The sequence below is a fragment of the Melozone crissalis genome, unplaced genomic scaffold, assembly GCF_028551555.1.
Source record: "Melozone crissalis strain CALT ecotype California unplaced genomic scaffold, PUWL_Pcris_2 ptg000045l_1, whole genome shotgun sequence".
Classification (NCBI taxonomy): Eukaryota; Metazoa; Chordata; class Aves; order Passeriformes; family Passerellidae; genus Melozone; species Melozone crissalis.
The window spans coordinates 14,803,181-14,822,453 of record NW_026535823.1 but is presented as its reverse complement, the minus strand read 5'-3'; the positions used below and the strand labels follow the sequence as shown (position 1 = coordinate 14,822,453).

The window sequence follows — 19,273 nt, the reverse complement described above, 5'->3', positions numbered from 1 at the left end:
GTCACCTTTAGATGAGTTCAAGACAGAGACCTTGTCCCACACTGGGATGCAAGCACTCACGAGCCTTCTCCTTCTCTGTTTGACTAGAATCCCATGCAGCTGCAAGAGTCACTGAGCCAGCTGTGCCAGAGCACGCTGACAGTAGATGTAGCTGTCCAGATCACAGGTTTCCAGCAGTGCCTGATGCCTCTTTGTGAGGCTGGGGATGACAAACAGTTCTTTTGCAGAAGGTGTGCTGTGGGTGAGGAGCTGTGTCACCAGGTGAAGGAGCTACAGGAAGAAGTGGACAGGTTACTCACTATTCAAGTGAATGAGCAAGGTTATTTTCAGAGACATTACAGTCTCAAGACTTTTGGGAGTCTTGAGCCTCCAGTGTAGTGGAGAAGCAGGTGGACACAGAACCCTACAGGGTAATTAGCTAGAGGACTGTTAGTCAAGGGCCTGTTAAAGATGAAGGCTGGAGCTGGGTCACTGTGCATATCAGGAGGGAGGCTCATCCTTCTCAGTGTTTGACTGACCAAGAGAAGTGCTCACAGCACCTGACAGAGTTCAAGAAGCATTTGGACAATGCTCTTGGGCACATGGTGTGGCTCTTGGACATGGTCCAGGGCCAGGAGTTGGTCTTGATGATCCTTGTGGGTCCCTTACAACTCAACATTCTGTGATTCTGTGGCAAGCTATGTCACTGACAAAAAGCAACCTCTTCAGCTAACTCATATGTAACCCCACTCCTAGCTCTATCAGAATCAAACACAAAGGATTAACACAACTCCTCCTGCCCTTACAGCAGCCACACAGCTTGCATGGTATCCTTCCCATCAGAAACATATTTATAGTGAGTTTGTAGAATAGAGGCTGGCTACTACCTTTTGTTTCACTGTACCTATCATAAATGCACTCTTAGCAGGCCTTTAGGCAGTCCAATGATAAAATATAACTTAGAGGAGGAATTTTTCCAGTTTCTAAAGTTACATCGTAATGTGAGCTTGTTCATTCATTTTACCAGAGAAGAACCTGGTCCTCCTGATTCTCCCAGAATAGAGCAATTTTGTGTGAAACAGAAAAAATACTCTTGAATAATTTTTATTAGAGTATGCTGATTATTTTCAAGCCAGATTAATGATTTCACAAAAATTGAGGCTGATACAGTAAAGGCTATTAAGTGGTATCACTCATTACCCACTCTCCTCAATAATAACATATTTGGCAAGAACAAAATCTTACAACAGCTCCTCAACTCTTGCTGTTTTACTTGGGATAAACCACCAGGAAAGTTAACAAAAAGTGTCTACTTCTATTTAAAGGCTAGACTTGTACTGATGGGTATGAACCACTACTGGACATCCCCACAGCACTCTTAGTAATTTCCTGGAATTCAGTGCTGATAGATGGGAACAAATCTCCTCTGCTCTCAGATCTTCTGTTCCCAGTAACCCCCCCAGGCTACCTCCACCACCTAGAGGCCCCTGACCTGCCTTTTACAAGGCTACCATCAATTGCCCTGACTCCTGAGCCAGCAGAAACCCTTTAAATCTTTCCTAACAGGGTTAAAACAAGAATATGTGTTGGTATGGCAACGTGTGCTGCAGCTCTGAAAAGTCTTTTTCAATGATTTGGAGTCAGTCTACAGATTTGCCTTCCACACCTGCCTGCAGGCATGAAGTACATTTTTGATTTTACCCTCTCATGAAGCTTGTCTACTCAGTGCAAAGCATGGATTGGCATATCTACTCTGGATAAATGGAAAGAGAACAGCTAGAAAAGGGGCTGATGAGAATCTTCACCTCCATTGCCATAGCAGCCAAAATACTAGCAACCATCTAAACAAAAACAGCAGGTAATTTCCCATTTTCCCTCAAAAGGAGAAAGACAGGAAATAAACAATGACTGCTTGAGTCACACTTCTCTCCTTGTACATTAAAGCTGAACATCATAATGCAGGAATGAGCTTATAGGCACAAGACAACTTTTGCAGACCTTATTAATGTGCTACAAAGAATGTAAATGCTATCTTTCACAGAGAATTCCTGCAGGCCTTATCCAGGGTACCTCTCACTGACATCAACAGGATCTTGCCTGAGAAAAGGCTGCAAACTTTGATCCATAAATAGGATCTTAGCACATTTCACCATGGAAACAATTGCTCGGGTTAATTCTTTTCTCTTCAAGACTGTAGCAGGAACTGCACCAGATACTTGACAGATCAGAGAAATCACATGCCTCAGTATTGCACATGGGGTTGAAGAGCTCAGTTTGGCTCAGTCCCAGTCACACTACTCCCCCTGACTGGCACTGAGACTGAGGTGAGCTGTCATTAACGTCTTGATTTCAAAAAGAGTACACCTGCAAGAAAGGAACATTGGTTGTATAGGAATGCTATTCCCTGGAAGGTTCTACTGCTGTGTTTCAGAAAAAATATTTCCCAGAAACAAGATAAACGCCGCAGACTCCCCAAGGAGCACACCGAACACCCTGATGCCCTCAGGGATCTCTCGACCCCGTACGTGTGCGCCCAAATCTCCCGCCGCAGCCAGAGCATCCCCGCGCTGCGGGCGCACCGCCCGGGGCTCCCCGCTCTCGCCCGGCCGGCGCGAAGGAGTTAAGCTGGCCGGGACCCCCGCCCGCCGAGCCGGCTCCTGACGTCAGCCCCGCGCACGGCGCAGCGCTCGGCACGGCGGCGGCGGCGGCGGCGGCGGAGGAGGAGGAGGAGGAGGAGAGCCGCGGCGGGCGGGCGGCTGCGAGCGGCCGGGGCAGCGCTTGGCCGCGGCGCCGCCGCCCGCAGCCCCGCCAGCATGTCCGCGAAGGAGCGGCAGAAGGGCAAAGTGACCAAGGACAGCGTCACTCTCCTGCCCTGCTTCTACTTCGTGGAGGTGAGTGGCCGCTACGCCGAGCGGGCTGGCCGGGGGCTGGCGGCGGGCGCGGGGAGCGGCGCGGAGCCGATCCGCGGGGAACGCGGTGCGCCCGCGGGGAGCGGGCTCGCCTCGGTGCTCTCTCCGCACCGTCTGATGCAAAACCCTTACGTGATACTTTGTCGCGCCGGAATCAGCATCGAAGCTCCCCATAAGGAGCAGGGATAAATTAATCTCATCTTTCGAGCCTTTTGGAGCAGGAATTATTTCTAAGAATTACTCAGAACATGAAAGGGTTTTCAAATAAATCTGACTATGTGCACAGGAACCTCTCGGGAGGAAGACATGTTTCAAGAAGGGTTGGCTTCCAGGCAAACGCCGCTTGCATTGCTTTGATAGAATAAAAATCACGTTCATAAGGGAATGCTTAGAAAAATAGAAATGTTCTTAAATTGGTAATCACTGGTATATTTTTGCTGACCCCCGAAGTGTATGTTTCCTCCATCAGAGCTAAAAATGTCTGCTTGGAAAACAGAACAAGGTTCTCAGCACATCTTCTAGGGCAAAACCTGCTATGGCTGCTCAGCTGGTAGCAGGTGGAGCTGCAGAGACACTGGCTGCTTGGTGTGTCACTTGGAGACACTTAGCCTCTGGAAGCTACAGTCACTTAGGTACTTCTGGAAGATCATGAGTAGACACAGTTTAAGCTTAAAGAAACAGCTGTGACGTAGATTTGTTTAATGGCACAGCAGAAAGAGGAAGGTACAAATGTTTTATGGGTTGAGCAAAGTGTTTCATGTGACCCTACTCACAGGGAAGAGAGCCTGAGGCACTTTGAGGTACCTTTAAGGAAACAGATTGTGAAAATAATGTGAAGAACTTAATGGTAAAATGTGGTGTAAGTTAACTATACCTAGTATACTTGATATATAAAAATACGAAAATATAAACATAGGGTGAAATATAAAACAAAATATATTTTCTCTCAAATACACCTGAAGAGCTTTGGAGGTTCTCTAGAAGGTAGAAGGGGGTTGGGTTCAGAAGGAATTTTAGGTAACAGTGGTGTGTTTCTGTTCTGTAAGCACCTGGATACGGTCAGCAGCTAACCCTAAGCTGCACCAACTGGAAAGCTTAACAGGGTCTGGTTATATGGACGCACCAAGTTCATCCTATCCATGTGATTAGGCCTGCTCAAGAAGAGCCCTTTGATGGAAGGCACTTGCTGTGCCATATATCTTATATTGGCTTTGCACAGGAGGCAGAGGTCAAGCTTGGAGAGGCCCCTAAGAAAAGGTAAGGGGTCCTTCACTCTGTGCTCTCTGCTGCTTTGGGAATGCAGACAGGAAGGGAGGTTGCTGTACCTCAGCCTGAGGAGGACTCTAATGCTGGAAATGGTGTAGAGGTCCTGCAAGACACAACAGGACTTGTGCTGTGCTTTGGCCTGCAGCAACATGGGATGAAATGCAGAGCAACAGCACAAAGCGTGTGCTTGCTGCTCTTAAGAGTTGCCTTATGTAATACTGATTGCATGCATATACTTTCTCTAGAAGCTCCCTGCAGCTGTTACAAGGAATAAGGTAAAGGATTCTGTGAGCAGCTAAGAACATACACTGAGCTCTGCTTACAGCTCCCACATGAGGCAGGCAAGTTCTCCACTCAGGTCTAGACTGTTAGGTCCCTCAGCAAGATTCCAAGCTTCATTTAAAAACAGGTAGAGATCTTTTCAACACCCAGTTGCTCTGAGGGAGTCAAAGCCTTCAATTAACAGAAACGTCTTCTAATGAACCTTTAAGACTCCTATGTTATTCAGTCACAGGAGCAGTCAAGAGCCTGTGTGAGCCCTTCCCCACCAGGAGTAATTTCTAATTACTGAACTGCAGACTTACAGCCTTTCTTGAACTGAAAAGTAAAAGCAACATCAAGAGGAAAAACTGACTGCAACACATCCGAACCTAAACGTTGATTAGGAAACTTTTTTTGTGAGTTATCAGCCCTGTCCAATTACATAGCATGAGGATTTGAAACCATTTCCCCCTTTCAGCTGAGGACTCAAATCACTTGGGTGAAAGGGTAACACCAATTCATGTGATTCTTGAAAGGAGCATGTAGCCTGTGTTCCCTGTGAACGCCCACTCGGCGTTTGACGCATGCGCACCAATTTTAATCAGACTAACAAGAATGCCTTTCTGAAGCTTTGGAGCACAGCAAATTGCCAGCACTTCAGCAGCATCAGGGAAAGGATGTGACTTAAAATCTCCCGTTGTGATTGGCTCAAACAGAACCAGATTGAGTTGTACTCCATAAAGAGGGATTTATTCAGCGATCATTTAATTGCAATGAGAAGTTTGCAAGTGTAAGGGATAGAGGAGTCACCCAGTGTGGTTGACAGGCATTACCATGTAATAAGGATTTCCTTTGTAAGCAGGAGGTAAGGTCCTAATGTAATCCAACAACAGCCAACTACTTAGACCCAAAACTTGCCTACTTTAAATAAGGCTTTCTGAATTTTAAAGCTTTTACTTTAATAAATGGATGGTAAGAAACAGGCTTTCAACCTCTTGTCTTTGAATGCTGTCAATTCTTTTATGGTATTTTTTTTCTTTTGGCACTCATCCACTTCTGTCTTCCCTCTCCCGTTCATAGAAGACAGTGCCTTCCCACTCTGAATTGCAACAAAAAAACCCCCATAGCCCATTAAGTTTCCATCTTCAAACAAGAAAAGTAGGGCTTGCTGACATCCACTTTCCAGCAAGACCTATTTAGGAGGTCTAGGCCCAGGGATAACCACATTTTTTATAAAATACATTTCGAAAAGTGTGCTTGTTTTTTTCCTCTTGAATGCTAGACAAAAAGATAGACTTGGAAAAAAAAAGATGTTGAGTAGAAAGTTAAATTTTTTTCAACATGGCAGGAAAGGGATGTATTCATGTTATACAAGTGAAATATATTTTAAAGACTGAAATGAGTTAAATAATAAATGTAACAACCAATATAATGCAGGCATGCTGAACTTAGAAACAGCAACACGCAAACACAGTTCTGACACTAAGGGGTTTCAACTGTTAAGATCCTTAAGAATGTGTTATGAATGAGTTTAACTCCAGTAAACAAATTTGTTTAGTGGCAGTGACTATCAGGCTTAGATAAAAATATGATTACATAGAATACAGGCAGGCCAGCTGACCTGGAGAAAAGGAGACTGACATGAGACCCCAGCTGTCTACAGCTTCCTCACAAGGGAAAAGATGAGGGGCAGGTACCAATCTCTCCTCTCTGGTGACAAGCAACGGGACTCAAGAGAATGACAGGAAATTGTGTCAGGGGAGGTTTAGGTTGGATATTACACCAAGATTCTTCACACTGAGAGTGGTTGAGCACTGGAAGAGCCCCAGGGCAGTGGTCACAGCACAAGCCTGACAGAGTTCAAGAAGTGTTTGGACAACGGCGTCAAGCACATGGTGTGACTCTAGGGGATGGTCCTGTCCAGGGCCAGGAGCTGGACCGCAGTGGTCCTTGTGTGTCCCTTCCAACTCATATTCTATGAACTGGTGGATAATTCAAACCAGCAGGTGTTTCCAACAAAAGAGTTAAAACATAAAACGAACATGCTCCTCTTAAGATCATTAGAGCTATTCTTCATTTACACAGGAAAGCAAAAGGAGAATCAAGGTAGAGCATTGAAAGACAGGGAAATGGAAAGAAAATGAAGAGACAGCTTCCAAAAAATGTGGATGGGTCATTCTCTAAAAGCATTAGAGGCAAATAAACGTTATGAAGTAAATCTCAACACATTTTCAGTTACATGTTATCAAGTTTCATGATTCATAAAATAAAGTAACTTGATAACTTATCCTAGGTCTTGTAGGAACATTGTAGAGGTTATTTTAAAGGACTGGTAATAGTTCTGCTTAGCAGAACCTCTGATTAGCACACACTCCTGAGAGCTGAATAATTTTAGACTGCCTTATGCACACTTACCTGAAGGGCATGGTAATCATCATCACCATCAGGCAGTTAGGCCTCTTTTATTCCTGATTGTGCTTAAAGCATTTTAGGGTTCTGTAGACTGACTCTTCTATGGGTTATCTGAATTTCATTTGCATAGCTGAGAAAGACAAAGATTTCTTTGAAAATTCATAGTCCCTCTGGCCTAGTGGGAATTACTTTTCATGGTAAAAAGTCTACATACCTCTGGGAGATCTTGAAAATTAGTATTCCTGGAATAAGTTTTAGGTTTCGTTAACTGACTTTGTTTTCAGCATATTCATTTCTCTAAGTGAATACCATTATTGTATTCACTTTAAGAAAAAATATTGATGTCTTGAATTTTAATATCAATCTGAAAAATTTCCAGAGTTACGTAGTTTCTATTCCTGGCAGAGTGGTCACACTTTGGAGTCAGGACAGATAGATTTCTCTCAGTGAAGGGAATAGACTGTCTTTAGTCATGCTGTCCCATTTCAAAAGCTCCTGGTTTAAATCCTGCTCTCATGGAAGTTGCATAAATTTTGCCTTTGACTTCAGTGGTATTACTGCTTCATCCAGTGCCTAATATGTGGAAATGCAAAAGGTCAAGGTGTTGTCAATCTGCATAACTTGATGCATTTATTCTCCAGCTAAATTGTGTTGCTGTAGCACAGCCTTCATCTGCTGGTTGTGTAACTTCCAGGGACTAAAATTGGACATATTTTAGACACTGTCCCTTGTGCAGTTGAATTTTCTTCCTTATGTTGTCTTCTAGACTTTGTGTTATGAATGCATATGGATATAGCTTCTTTTTCTACATTTTCCAGAGCTCAGCCAGGTCTTAGTTTGGAAACACTTCTTCCAATGGTAGAAGACCACTTATTTTCCTTGTTCCCCAAAGGAGCTGGAATTCTCACCAGCAGAAAGCACAAAGATCTGTTATCATTGTAGAACTGCAGGCTGCAGAACTCAGGAGGTCACGAGACCCCTTGAAATAAGTGCATGAAGGGAATGGCTGCGGTGTCTCTGTAACAGGTGCTTTACTTCCTTTTTTTTTTCTAACATACGCTGAGAGAGCTGGGCTTGAAACATCATTTGAAACTCAGTAGCACTTCTTAGTCACATCTGGAATGCTTTTCAGCTGTTCAGCCATGCACAACCCACAATATTTAAATTACAATGACCCACAAGTCATGTATAGGTGTGACTGCAAAAGACAAAAAAAAAAAATCAGTGGAGTGCAGTGTTTGGAATAAGAGAGAGAATAGGCTGTAGGAATAAATCTTTCTTCCTAAGAATAGGATGTTTGGATCTAATGTAAAAATTAAACTGTAATGCTGTGCCTTGGAGGCACAGTATAGTCTTCTCTAGATTGGTTTTCTGTTAAACTTAAATTAACTGGGGGCTGCACCCAACAAAGATCCCCAATGGCAGAAGATGAAATTATCCCTTTGTTACTGTCAAAGAAGCATAGTGTTTTCCAAACACATCTTTTTCTTTCAAAAGATTCAACCATGTGTGAGAGAAGGAGAAGGAGAAATACACTTAGTTCTCTGCTCATTGAGCTGACCTAGTCACGTGGCTAACCTCTCAGAAGGTAGATGTGACATGTGTTTATAAAGCCGCATTACAGACCAATATCCCCAAAATATTAGGGAGCTATCCAAGACCTGAGGAGGCTGCTATGAATTCAGAACAGCTGTATAATTCATTGGCCAAGTCATCAATGTTGCATTCTCCCTGTCACTTCTGTGCTTGTAGAAAAGTTGTACAGCCTAAACAACACCAGTTTTAGCAGGAGATGCCCATACAAGAGGAATGAAAAGGGAGGTGTCACACCGCTGCCAAGGCTGTCTTTGGGAAACACATGCAAATGCCACAGGGCAGACGTCCCTTCTGGTTTTGGCTGTGTGCTTGGGTGCTGTCATCTCATTGCAGGGCTTCCACACTGTTGTCTCCTTATCACAAAAGTTCCATACCTTCTTGGTGTTTCTCGTGGGCATCTCCTCAGAGCACTGACTCTTCTTCACAAAGCAGCCACTGACTCCAGTTCCCTTCTCACCCAGACACCCCACTCTTTTATAGCATCTTCTTCTCATTGGTTACAGCTGTGGCTGTTAAAGTCAGGCCTGTTCCTAATCTTTGATAATTGGCCCAGCTGCAACTCCTTAGGGGTAAGATTAGTTTCTACACAATCTTTATTTTCTTATATTCCATCCTCCTACACTTGGCAAGTGTAAAGTTTGAGTAGTTCTCAGTGAAAGAAGGCCTTGCTTCCTTTTCAGTCCAGCAACATCCTCTTGACCTAATACTTCCAGTAGCAAAAAAAGGTCTGAATATGTTAGAAATTAATGGAGATACATTTTTCCAAATTACTACCTCTTCCAAAAATGTATAATTCTACCATCTGTGATCTTCTTTTATAGTTGTTAAAAATCTATTACTGTGAAGCCAAAGTTAATGAAAGCCAGCATATTGTGGAACCTTAACATGCCCAGGAGCTGAGCTATTACAAACATGGTATCTTGTCTGATGTCCTGTCACTTAAAAGTTTAGTTTGTAGGGAGTTCAGAAGTGGCTAAACAGCACGGGAGGAAGCCACTGGAGAAGGGCACCTACAGGATTAATTTTTTTTTTTTTTGTATGTAGGGAAATCAGCATGCTTTAGAGAGTACAATAAATTGTAGCATTGTGTAGGGACTGGCAGCTTTGTCCCTTAGACATGGGGTTTTTGAAGAAACTTCTAGCTGAAATTTGGTGCCTGAAAACAACTGCCTTTTGTTGAAGTACTGCTGTTCTTGATTTACCATAACATTGCAGCAGAAGCATAAATTTTTCAATCAACAGTATGTGTAATATCCTAAATCTCATTGTCTATAGTTATTAATTTATTATAACAATTATTCATTTATTTTAATTATAATTGATGTAATCAAACAATAATAATTAAGATAAGGAGTCATCAATTATGTTTGAAGTCACACTGAAAAATGCATTACATGTGGTTTTGTGTTTTAAATTTCTGCCTGAAAATTTACTTTAAACACATATCTTTAATAGAATATATACAAATATATAATGTGGAAATTTTGTAAAATATTTATAGATTTATAGACTCCCCAAATATATTTTTGTTGAAGAATTTTTATTTTGTTTGTTTCTCCCTGTATAATTGCTTCTTCACATATATTTATTTAAAAAAGATAAAAAGAAAAAAGCACTTTTAGGGTTACTGTGCATTCAGCATGATTGAGATTTCTGAAATAAGTAGAAATTGTATCACTGATATATCAGGTCTGTTTTAGGTCTTACACATACTGAGACTTTTCTTTCAAGATCTGGTAAAAGATAAGGATAATTTGAAGTTACATGAAGATAGCTGTTGTATTTCCAAAGCTAGTCTGTAATTGGCAGTCACAAAACAATTAAGTTGAATTCTAAATCCAATGCTGGAAATATATATAACTTAATTTTCCAAAATGGTAATTATAATAGATTTCAAAGACATCTGGGATTTGAAATTCAACTTTAAGTTGAAATTAAATCAAATAGCATTAAGTCTATGAGAAGAAAGACCTTTATATCATGTATCTGTACACAATTTCCACAAAAATTAGACAGGGGTGAGGCACAGGTAGTTTAGAGAAAAGACTAATTCCTTCTAGCTTTGGGCCAGGAAATTTGCATCCAGAAAAGGGACAAGGAGCAGCAGAAAGTCAAGTTCAGGCAGAAAAGCAAAAAAGCATTTGTACAGATGGAAGCCTTAAATTTCTGAAAAGACAGAATGCCTTCTTTTATAAGCCTGCAACATTTGAGAATTAAGTTTAGAGCATAAAAATAAATCAAAAAATCTCACTTTTCTGTCAAGCCAGTCCCCTGCTCTTTAGGCATCCCATGCTTAGTGCTCTCTCTTCAGAGAGTCATGGGTTCTCAAAAATGAGAAAATGACAGAATTTGGCTGATGCCATTTCTTAATACTGACCTATTCTAGAAGGTGTTCAATCACAGTAATGAGCTCAGTATTCATCCCTGTCAGGATAAGAGAAACCTCTATCCTCTTTCCATTCTCTGCTCCTGTTCCTTGTGAATCTTGCAGCAAGGTACCACAGGACAGCAGCCAGGGTGGCTGAAAGCTGCAGGAGTTGGCTGTTAGGAGTTGGCTAAGGAACACCTTGTCTCCTCCAACCCACTACAGCCCTCTTTCTTGTCTCATCCATCTGTTGTGCCTTGTCATTTAGACCATGAATTCCTTGGCACAAGGATCGACATTTATGATAAATTTAATAGAATCTTCCACAATGCACAGCCTTGTCATGGGAACTAAACATAGTTATTAATTAGACCATCCTTCTCTGAAAGACTTGGCTGATATTTTTTTCATGCTGGGAAACCAGGGGCATTCATTTATTATCTCTTTGAGGCAATCCTGTTTATTTACTTGATTGCTTACAAAGATTTCCAATTCCCAGAAAACAAGAGAAACATCAGGAGGCAGTTCCCATACTCAGGAGCCTGTTACTTGCTGTGGAAGCATTGCAGAACAAGCTAAGAATCTGAGAAGTTCCTGTCCATCCAAGTCTAAAAATTATTTACAAGATACAAAATATCCAGACAGTGTATCAAGCATACCATAATCCTTTCTTTCAACAGCTGGTCTAGTCATGCCATCTTTAGTTTGCATCTGGCAGATCATGTCTTGACTCTCTGAAAGCTACATCCATGCTGCTTCTCTCTTTTCTGCCTACCTTTTATACAGGCAGCATCACCGTGGGATCTGGGTATGAGTTCATGGTAAGAGAGAACCCCCAGACAGTGCAATTTAGCAAAGCACAAGTCACATAACTGCAACCTACAAAACAAGTTCAGACATCTGAGTACGTGACATTCCATAGCTGAATCCTCACGAAGCCATGAATTTTAAGATGCTATTTTCCTGAAGATAAATAGGGACTTTTTGTTTTGTTAAGTACTGATGAATATGAGAGTAAAATATAAAACTAGCAGCATACAATTTTAGAGAATTTATAGAAGCCAGGGATTGCCAGGTTCTATCCACTCCAATAGGACTTCCATCCTAAGCCTTGATCTTCCACTCTTCATTCAGACTTCTGTGATCTATCATTGTGATAGCTGTCCCGTGGCTCTTGGCCAGAAGGAAGATTTGTTACATGCCCCATCAATTCAGAGAAGTTGTGCTGCTGAATGCTGCTTTGGTTTGTCCTGCACTATGTAATACAGGAAGTTTTCTCTTTACAACATCTCTGGGTATTTGCATCCTTGTTGAACTCTTGGGAACAGAGAACATCTTTTCTAATGCTTGAACTATTCCTCACTCAATACAGTAAAAGCTTTCAAAATATTAATAATGTTAATTATTATTAATAGTAAAGTTCTGGGGTTTAATGAAGGCTTTTAACTTACAGTTTAAGAAAACAGCAAGGAGGCAAAAGACAGAAAACCTCTTTCTAAAAAATAAATAGACTACAAATCAAACTTTTTCAATAGCTATGCTGATTATCCTTGTGACTTTAAGGCTCTAAGCTGAACAGGGTTTGACCATTTGGGTTAAACTTTAAATTTACAGGTCTAAATTAAAAGCTAAACAGGGATCTTTCTCCATTATCCATCCAAGGAAGTAAGAGTATAAAGACTTATTAGTCAGGATTAGTCAAGAATTGACGTTGAGGGTTTTATTATTCTAATTAGGCACAGGAAAATTCCTATTCCATTTTGTAATTAAAACAATACACATTCTACCACCTAATTATATTTGACATTTTCAAGGTGTTGGGCGCCGAAGTCTATAATTACAGAAATGCTGCTGCCTTAAGCAGAACACTCCATAAATATTCATATATTAAATAGTCAGTTATACTGTTTAGAAGACTTTAGAAACATTTGCCTTTTCCTTTTTATAAATGTGAGACTTGTAGAAGACATATTTTATATCTGTATTTTTAAAAAGATGGGAAGAAAAATGTTCTTTGGGATATGACATACTGTATATAGCAAATTGACTACAGACTTAATCATTAGTATTGTAAGCAGTTATGTCAGAGGTTCATAATCCTTTAGAAGTATATATTTTCTTTAGCAGAACAGATAATTACAGTCAGAAATAATACAGGAGTCCTGTACTGAAGTCATAAGACAGTAAAATGCAATTCCTTAAATTCCTTGATTTTTAAATTAATAATAGAGTCACAGCTTACATACAGTAGTTTAAAGAAAAAGTTATTCACTACCTTTTATTTTAGTGTTCCACAATAAAATACCACTTCAAATATTGCCTATTTTTGATAGTTGAATACTGCCGTTTAAAACAGTTGCCTCTCTAAAAATACTGTGATTTAAGTAGAGTTTGCCCTGTGGCTAATGCATGAAGTATTGTTCAAGGAGAGACTTTCCCTTCCTGATATTGGAGAAATGGAAAAATACTGAAGATGAAACTCTGAATGTAAGGTGTTCCATGAGTGGGCCTGCTCTGTGTTTTTGTTCGGGGAAATTAATCTTTGGGGACATCTTGATAAAAGGGCATAATTTCTCAAAAGAAGGGACAATAGGCATCTGCTTGTTTTAGCCCACTGGAATAAGTTTGTGTCCTGTTTTAGGGTGCTTTGCCCAATGGGACCTGGACCCTTACTAAGTCATTAAGTATGAGTTTCAAATAGTTATTAATAAAGGACATAGCAAATGTTTCAAGAGTTAAATGTAGTGCAAAAGGGAAGTTGAGAGATCAAATGCTGTGCAGAATTTCAATGTCCTAGCAAAAGCAGCACAGAGTTAGTGCTAGCACTCTGCACACCAGGACAGGGTACACTGTGGCAGCCTTTGGGTCCAGAGGCTTCGTATGCCAATCAGCAGAGTCTCTGTGCAGGCAGGTGTTGAGAGAAGGGCACCCAGTTCCACAACAATCTAAATTATTCCCAGAGTGTGAAGATATCAGGGAAGGCCTATTTCATCCTGCACATCTTTGTAATGACTGGAAGCAGAGTAGCTCATGCTGACAGATCATGAATGTTTGCATTATGGTCAATAGGGCTGCATTCAGAACAAAGTGAGGATTATATGTATTTTATATATATATATATTGTAAATTACATCCTGCTACATCCTGCTAAAGAACTGGACTTCTTCCTATGATAGGCAAGAAGCAGAACTTAATTTAGTGACATTGTATGTAATTACTCCATACATATATACATATTTCTGTCAGATTATACAATAGTTATATATTATGTATTCACATCATATGTATTAAATATTATGTATGTTATATGCTGCACATAATATGTATGTATGGTATACTATGTAAGCGCAAATATGGATGTGGTTGGGTGAGTGCAAATATGGACGTGGTTGGGTTATACACATATATATACACATACATACATACATACATATGCACACTATTTACTGAAGCAAACTTCCTAGATGCCTGATCTTATTACTGTAATGCTCACAGCACTTAAGAATGCCAATCCATATTTCTTCCCTTTGTACACAATCACAGCCTGTAAACTATGTGATATTACAAGGCAGTCAAGGTGAACACAGATATAACCAGACAAGCAACATTCTTCCATTCACCACCCTCTTCAGATTTTGCTTGTAAACTTTGAAGACAAAACTCACCCTTTTCAAATCAGCAAATCAAAGATAAGCTGTTCTTTTTTTAAAAAAACTCATATTAAAAGATGTTTCGATTAAATTTAGCTGGAACCCTCCTTCTTTAATCACCCAAAATTACATTTTATGCACAAAGAGCCTGAATTTTATAAGCAGAATGCTTAAAAAACTGAAAATTGCATGTTAATGCAAGAAACCATTGTCCCTCTGCCATGTAGAGCAGATTTTATTAATAATTTTCTCCAAATGCATATGGGTCCCATTTTACCTCTGCTTTCATATTGCATTGTAGAATGGGATGAATGACAATGATTTTAAACAATCAGTTGTATTTGTAAATTTGAACTGGGCATTGCAAAAATAATATAATTTAAGTATGCTCAAAATTCTTTTAGGATAATAGCTTTGTCTCCTAATCTCAGGTGCTGTTAACCACAGGTACCTTCATTGCAGTACAGACACCAGAAGGACTCCTTGCATCTCAGTGGCAGAGCAGGAAGTTGTTCTAATATTGCCTTGTTCGTGAAGGACTCTGGAAAACAATAAACAAAAAGTGTTTCTGAGTGTTTACTAAGGAGGATGCAGAGAATAATCACGTCCTGCTGGTCACCTCTGAATGCCCATCTGCCAGGGCAGCAAAGCTGTTCTCTTTGTTCACTTATAAACCAACAGCTTTAAAATGCCTTTTTGCTATATCTTCTGTTAAATTACTTCCTTCCACAGACATTTAGTGGTTGATCCTGTGCTTTAAGGAGCTCATGGTGAGCAGTGGTGAATTTGGGCTCCAAGAAGGGCCAACTGTGCTCTTAATAAATTAGTGGAAGAAATTGCAAAGGGTTAGATAACTAAATAGCTAGAAGATAAAAGAATTGTGAACTATAGTCATCAAGGTTCTAAACAGACTGAATCTTGCCAAAGTTAATTGCTTTTTTTGGTAGAATTGTGAAATGGATGTGCATTATCACATATTTAGATTCTAGGGAAGGACTGGATACTGGTTTTCATTAACTATTACTTTGAAACTTAATGCAAAATGGCTTTGATGTGAAGACTGTCATACATGACAGAGAGTTGCTAAAGGACCAAAAAGGGTGATTGATGAACAGCAGAGTGCTGAGGCCCCCACATGGGAGACTGCAGTCCTGATACTTTCCTAAAAAAAAAAATTAAATCAAAGTTTTTCTATTAATGATTCATAGATGAAAAGGCTAAATTATATGTGCCAAAGATTGGGCTGGGTGTTTTGACTAGCTTGGTAGACAGCAGGGTTATTGATATCAACTGAACAGTACCATATCTCCAGAGAATTAATTATTTAGAGATAGTAAAAGAGGCATGACAAGGAGCAGTGAGCTATAAACCACAAACATCAAAGAGATTTATTAACAGACTATGTTGTCTTTGCAAAAGCATTGCTATTCAATTTCCAAATAGTAATTTGTTGCTTTCTTCTCTTCTAGTTGCCCATACTGGCATCTTCTGTTGTTAGCCTCTATTTTCTTGAACTTACTGATGTCTTCAAGCCAGTTCACTCTGGATTTAATTGCTATGACAAGAGTCTGAGTATGCCATACATTGAACCTACACAGGAATCTGTTCCCTTCTTGATGTTGCTTAGTCTGGTTTTTGCTGGACCATCAATTACGGTAAGTTTGAAGTGCTAATGTCACTTAATAATGATTTTGAACAGAGTTTCAGTTGGCATAAAGAAAATAACTCCTTTGGTTTTGGTTAGGCTGTAGAGTGTCATGTGGGTTAGTTTCCTTAGGATTTTAAATTCATGTTTCATTCTTCTGTAACAAAAGGAGATACATTCCTTATAACATTCCCTGTAGCACTTCATCTACTCTCACTATCTTGATGGTGGGCTTTAATGTTAAGAAACAGCATCTACAGTTGGATGAGAATAGCTTGAATCATTCTGTTATGCTGTACAAATATTTGAACTTTTACAGATAGGACATCTCCATAATCTCAGATATATCAAAAATCATCAAAAATGCAAGACTTTTTTTTTTTTTTTTGAATGCAAGACTTTCACAGCCCTGAACTTGCCACTTTTGTTAGAACTAGCTTTATTCAGAGAGAAGGTATATCAATCTTGTCAGTGAACTCAATTACATTTTCCAAAAAAGCACTGAAACACCTCTAAATTATAAGTTAGTCATTAAGAGCAGGCAAAAGTGGGCTGGTTTAATCATTCACCCAAAGGGAGGAGATGATTTCAACAGAACCGAAATATCCTGTCAGAATGAGCAGCTGGGTCAGTATTTTACATAAAAGAAAAGTAGATATTGTCTTTATATATATAAATTCATTTTGTCTGATTTTAGTAGTTCAGATAGGAGCCTTATTTCTCACACCACTCCTGTCTGGCAAATGGAGAGACAAATTCACCTTGAGTGGGTGATTCTCTGCACCTAAAGAACAGGATCAACCTTTTGAAAGGATCTCTTCTTCCCCCTGACAGCAATGACTATGCATCTCAGTTAGGCACTTCTCAAAGGCCAGCTGCAAATATAACTTCCATCAGTTAATTATTTTTATTATACTATCCAGTTTACAGCTACAAAATCTATAAAATGTGATGCCTGTATAAAAATTATCAAGTGCTGTTCTCTCTTTGCTTTCCAAAATGTTCTTTCTTTATTTGTCGCTTTTTTTTTTTAACTGAACAGTTCTTACTGCATTTTATTTCCGTTGCTTTAGAAACCATTTTTGAAGGATTTTGCACAACCAGCTGGCTAAAAATGGTACATTTAGGAATTGGGAGCTAAGACTCTAAGTGATTCTGGTGCAAATGATTTTTGTACCAAATACTATGATGAAAGCAAAACATTAGTACTGGGGTTTGGCTGGGTATCTTAAGTGTTTCTGCTGAGAACAAACTGGACTTTTCTGAAACACCTATAGAAGAAATGTATTTAGGCTTACTTGGGCCCGAGTAGGTGGGAAAACCTGGCTTTTACTTGAGAGAGTTTCTGCTAAGCCTAGGTAATATCAAACACCTTAAATCAGGATAAAATATGCCTTTTAAATTATATATTATTTGTTAAGGGCTTTGATTATAATTCAATTCTTTCATCATTGCATGGAATTTTGCAATAGAAAATGTTATTCTTGCTTGAATCGTTCTATCAGCAGTACAGAAAATTAATCAGAAGTATACCATGTGAAGAACTCAAACCCATACTTGAGCATGCCTATAAAAAAGAAAGTTTGATAAAGAAAGTAAATCCCAAAGCTTCAAAGTACAACTGGCTAAAAGCTGCAAGCCTTAGGAAGATGTAATTCTTTTGTGTTGGTGTAAGCATGAATATGATGCCTGTGTTAGTTAGAGGCTGAGCAGTGACAGTGCAAAATACACAACCTCCTTCAGTTGCACCAAAGGCATTGACTTCTTATTATTTGATACAATTTTGGAATGAAGGAACTAGGAGACATTTCTGTCCAATCCTTTACTTTTCTTTGGAAACATAGGCCAGTGAAGCTCAGTGTAAATAGATTACAATTGTGCCATTGTCATATTGTAGAGTTTAGCATTTTGTAAGATAGTTTTCATAAGTATTTAAATTGATTACACACTTTATAAAACCTGTAAAAGATAGAAAAGAAAGCATGAGCTGTGTGAGGAATTGAAGATCTCCAGTAATGTTGCATATCTTGGCCTCTGTCGGGATTTACTGCAGTATGAGACAGAAGGTCAAGACTCAATAAAATACAGGTGTGATTAGCCACATTTTAAATATTATCAAACAGTGTATATATAAGAAAAAAAAAGGAAAAAAAAGTGTGCATGGGGAGCAAGACAAGCAAATTTCAGTGTCAATCCCTCTTTAAAACCTTATGTAAATATTAGAATAGGATTTTTTTCTATGTTATTTTTGTTGATATAATACTTTTCCCAAGACTGGAGAACATATATAAATCTATTCACTTTAGAGTAGTTTTTTATACAAAAAAAAAAGATCTAACATTTTATGACTTCTTTTCCTAAGCCACTATTACACAAGGCTTGTGTTTGGCTTTGGGGCTTTGCATTTTTGCATTTTTCTCTTTGAGCTTTTTTTCTCATTATTAGGAAGTAGAAAATGCATTTTAAAAGGTCTGTTCTGTAGCCCTGAAGGGTTACAGAAAATAACTACCTCTATTATTGATATATGTCTTATAGCTTGTGACAGAGATGAAATTTTGTGTATGTATTCAAAAACTGCAGGAGACTTCAGTGTGGAACACCTGACCTGTACTTGAAGAAATTACCAAGATAGATATTTTATGTCTGGACCATAGATACACCTGGATTGCAGCATGATTTCAATTTGCTTCAAAGAACTCTGAATCTGATCCTCTGATAGATTTTTCTCTCTAGTTACCCATTCAGAAATGTTAGGACCAGTTATTTAAGCATATCAGTGAAGGTTCACACTCTAATCAGCCACTGACTAAAAACCTGTTTAGAAGTAACAATTTCATTTCCAACAGAGATCACTAGGACATCAGATCACATTGATTTGGAGAATCAATTCTCAAGGAGAGAAATTCACTGCTGGCAGTTTCACTCCTGCCCATTCTGCTCTGGGAGTTTTTTCCTCTGAAAATGCCAGCCTCTGAATTTTCCTTGACATGGGCCTTGTTGTTTTTTTGCTCTATCACACGAGCTAATCCATCTGTGGGGTGTTTTCCCTGTACCAGACCATTCCCTAGAACTTGGCTAAAAATTATTACAGTTTTTCTGAGTTTTAAGTTTGGAATACTACTGGTTTCTCTGGGAAGCTTCAGCAATAACTTGATCAAATATAGACAGATAATAGTGGCCATAGTTCTCA

The 19,273-nt window shown here is 39.4% G+C and overlaps 1 protein-coding gene across 1 annotated transcript in view; it reads left to right on the top strand.

The window, feature by feature from the left end:
* Nucleotides 1-2,737: 2,737 nt before the first annotated feature.
* The window catches only part of PLPPR4 (phospholipid phosphatase related 4), a 30,961-nt gene continuing 14,425 nt past the window's right edge, over nucleotides 2,738-19,273 (top strand). Inside the window, exons 1-2 of the mRNA XM_054285570.1 lie at nucleotides 2,738-2,870; nucleotides 15,908-16,093. Coding sequence (XP_054141545.1) covers nucleotides 2,793-2,870; nucleotides 15,908-16,093 — 264 coding nt within the window. The 5' untranslated portion in view covers nucleotides 2,738-2,792. The remainder of the gene's footprint in view (nucleotides 2,871-15,907; nucleotides 16,094-19,273) is intronic.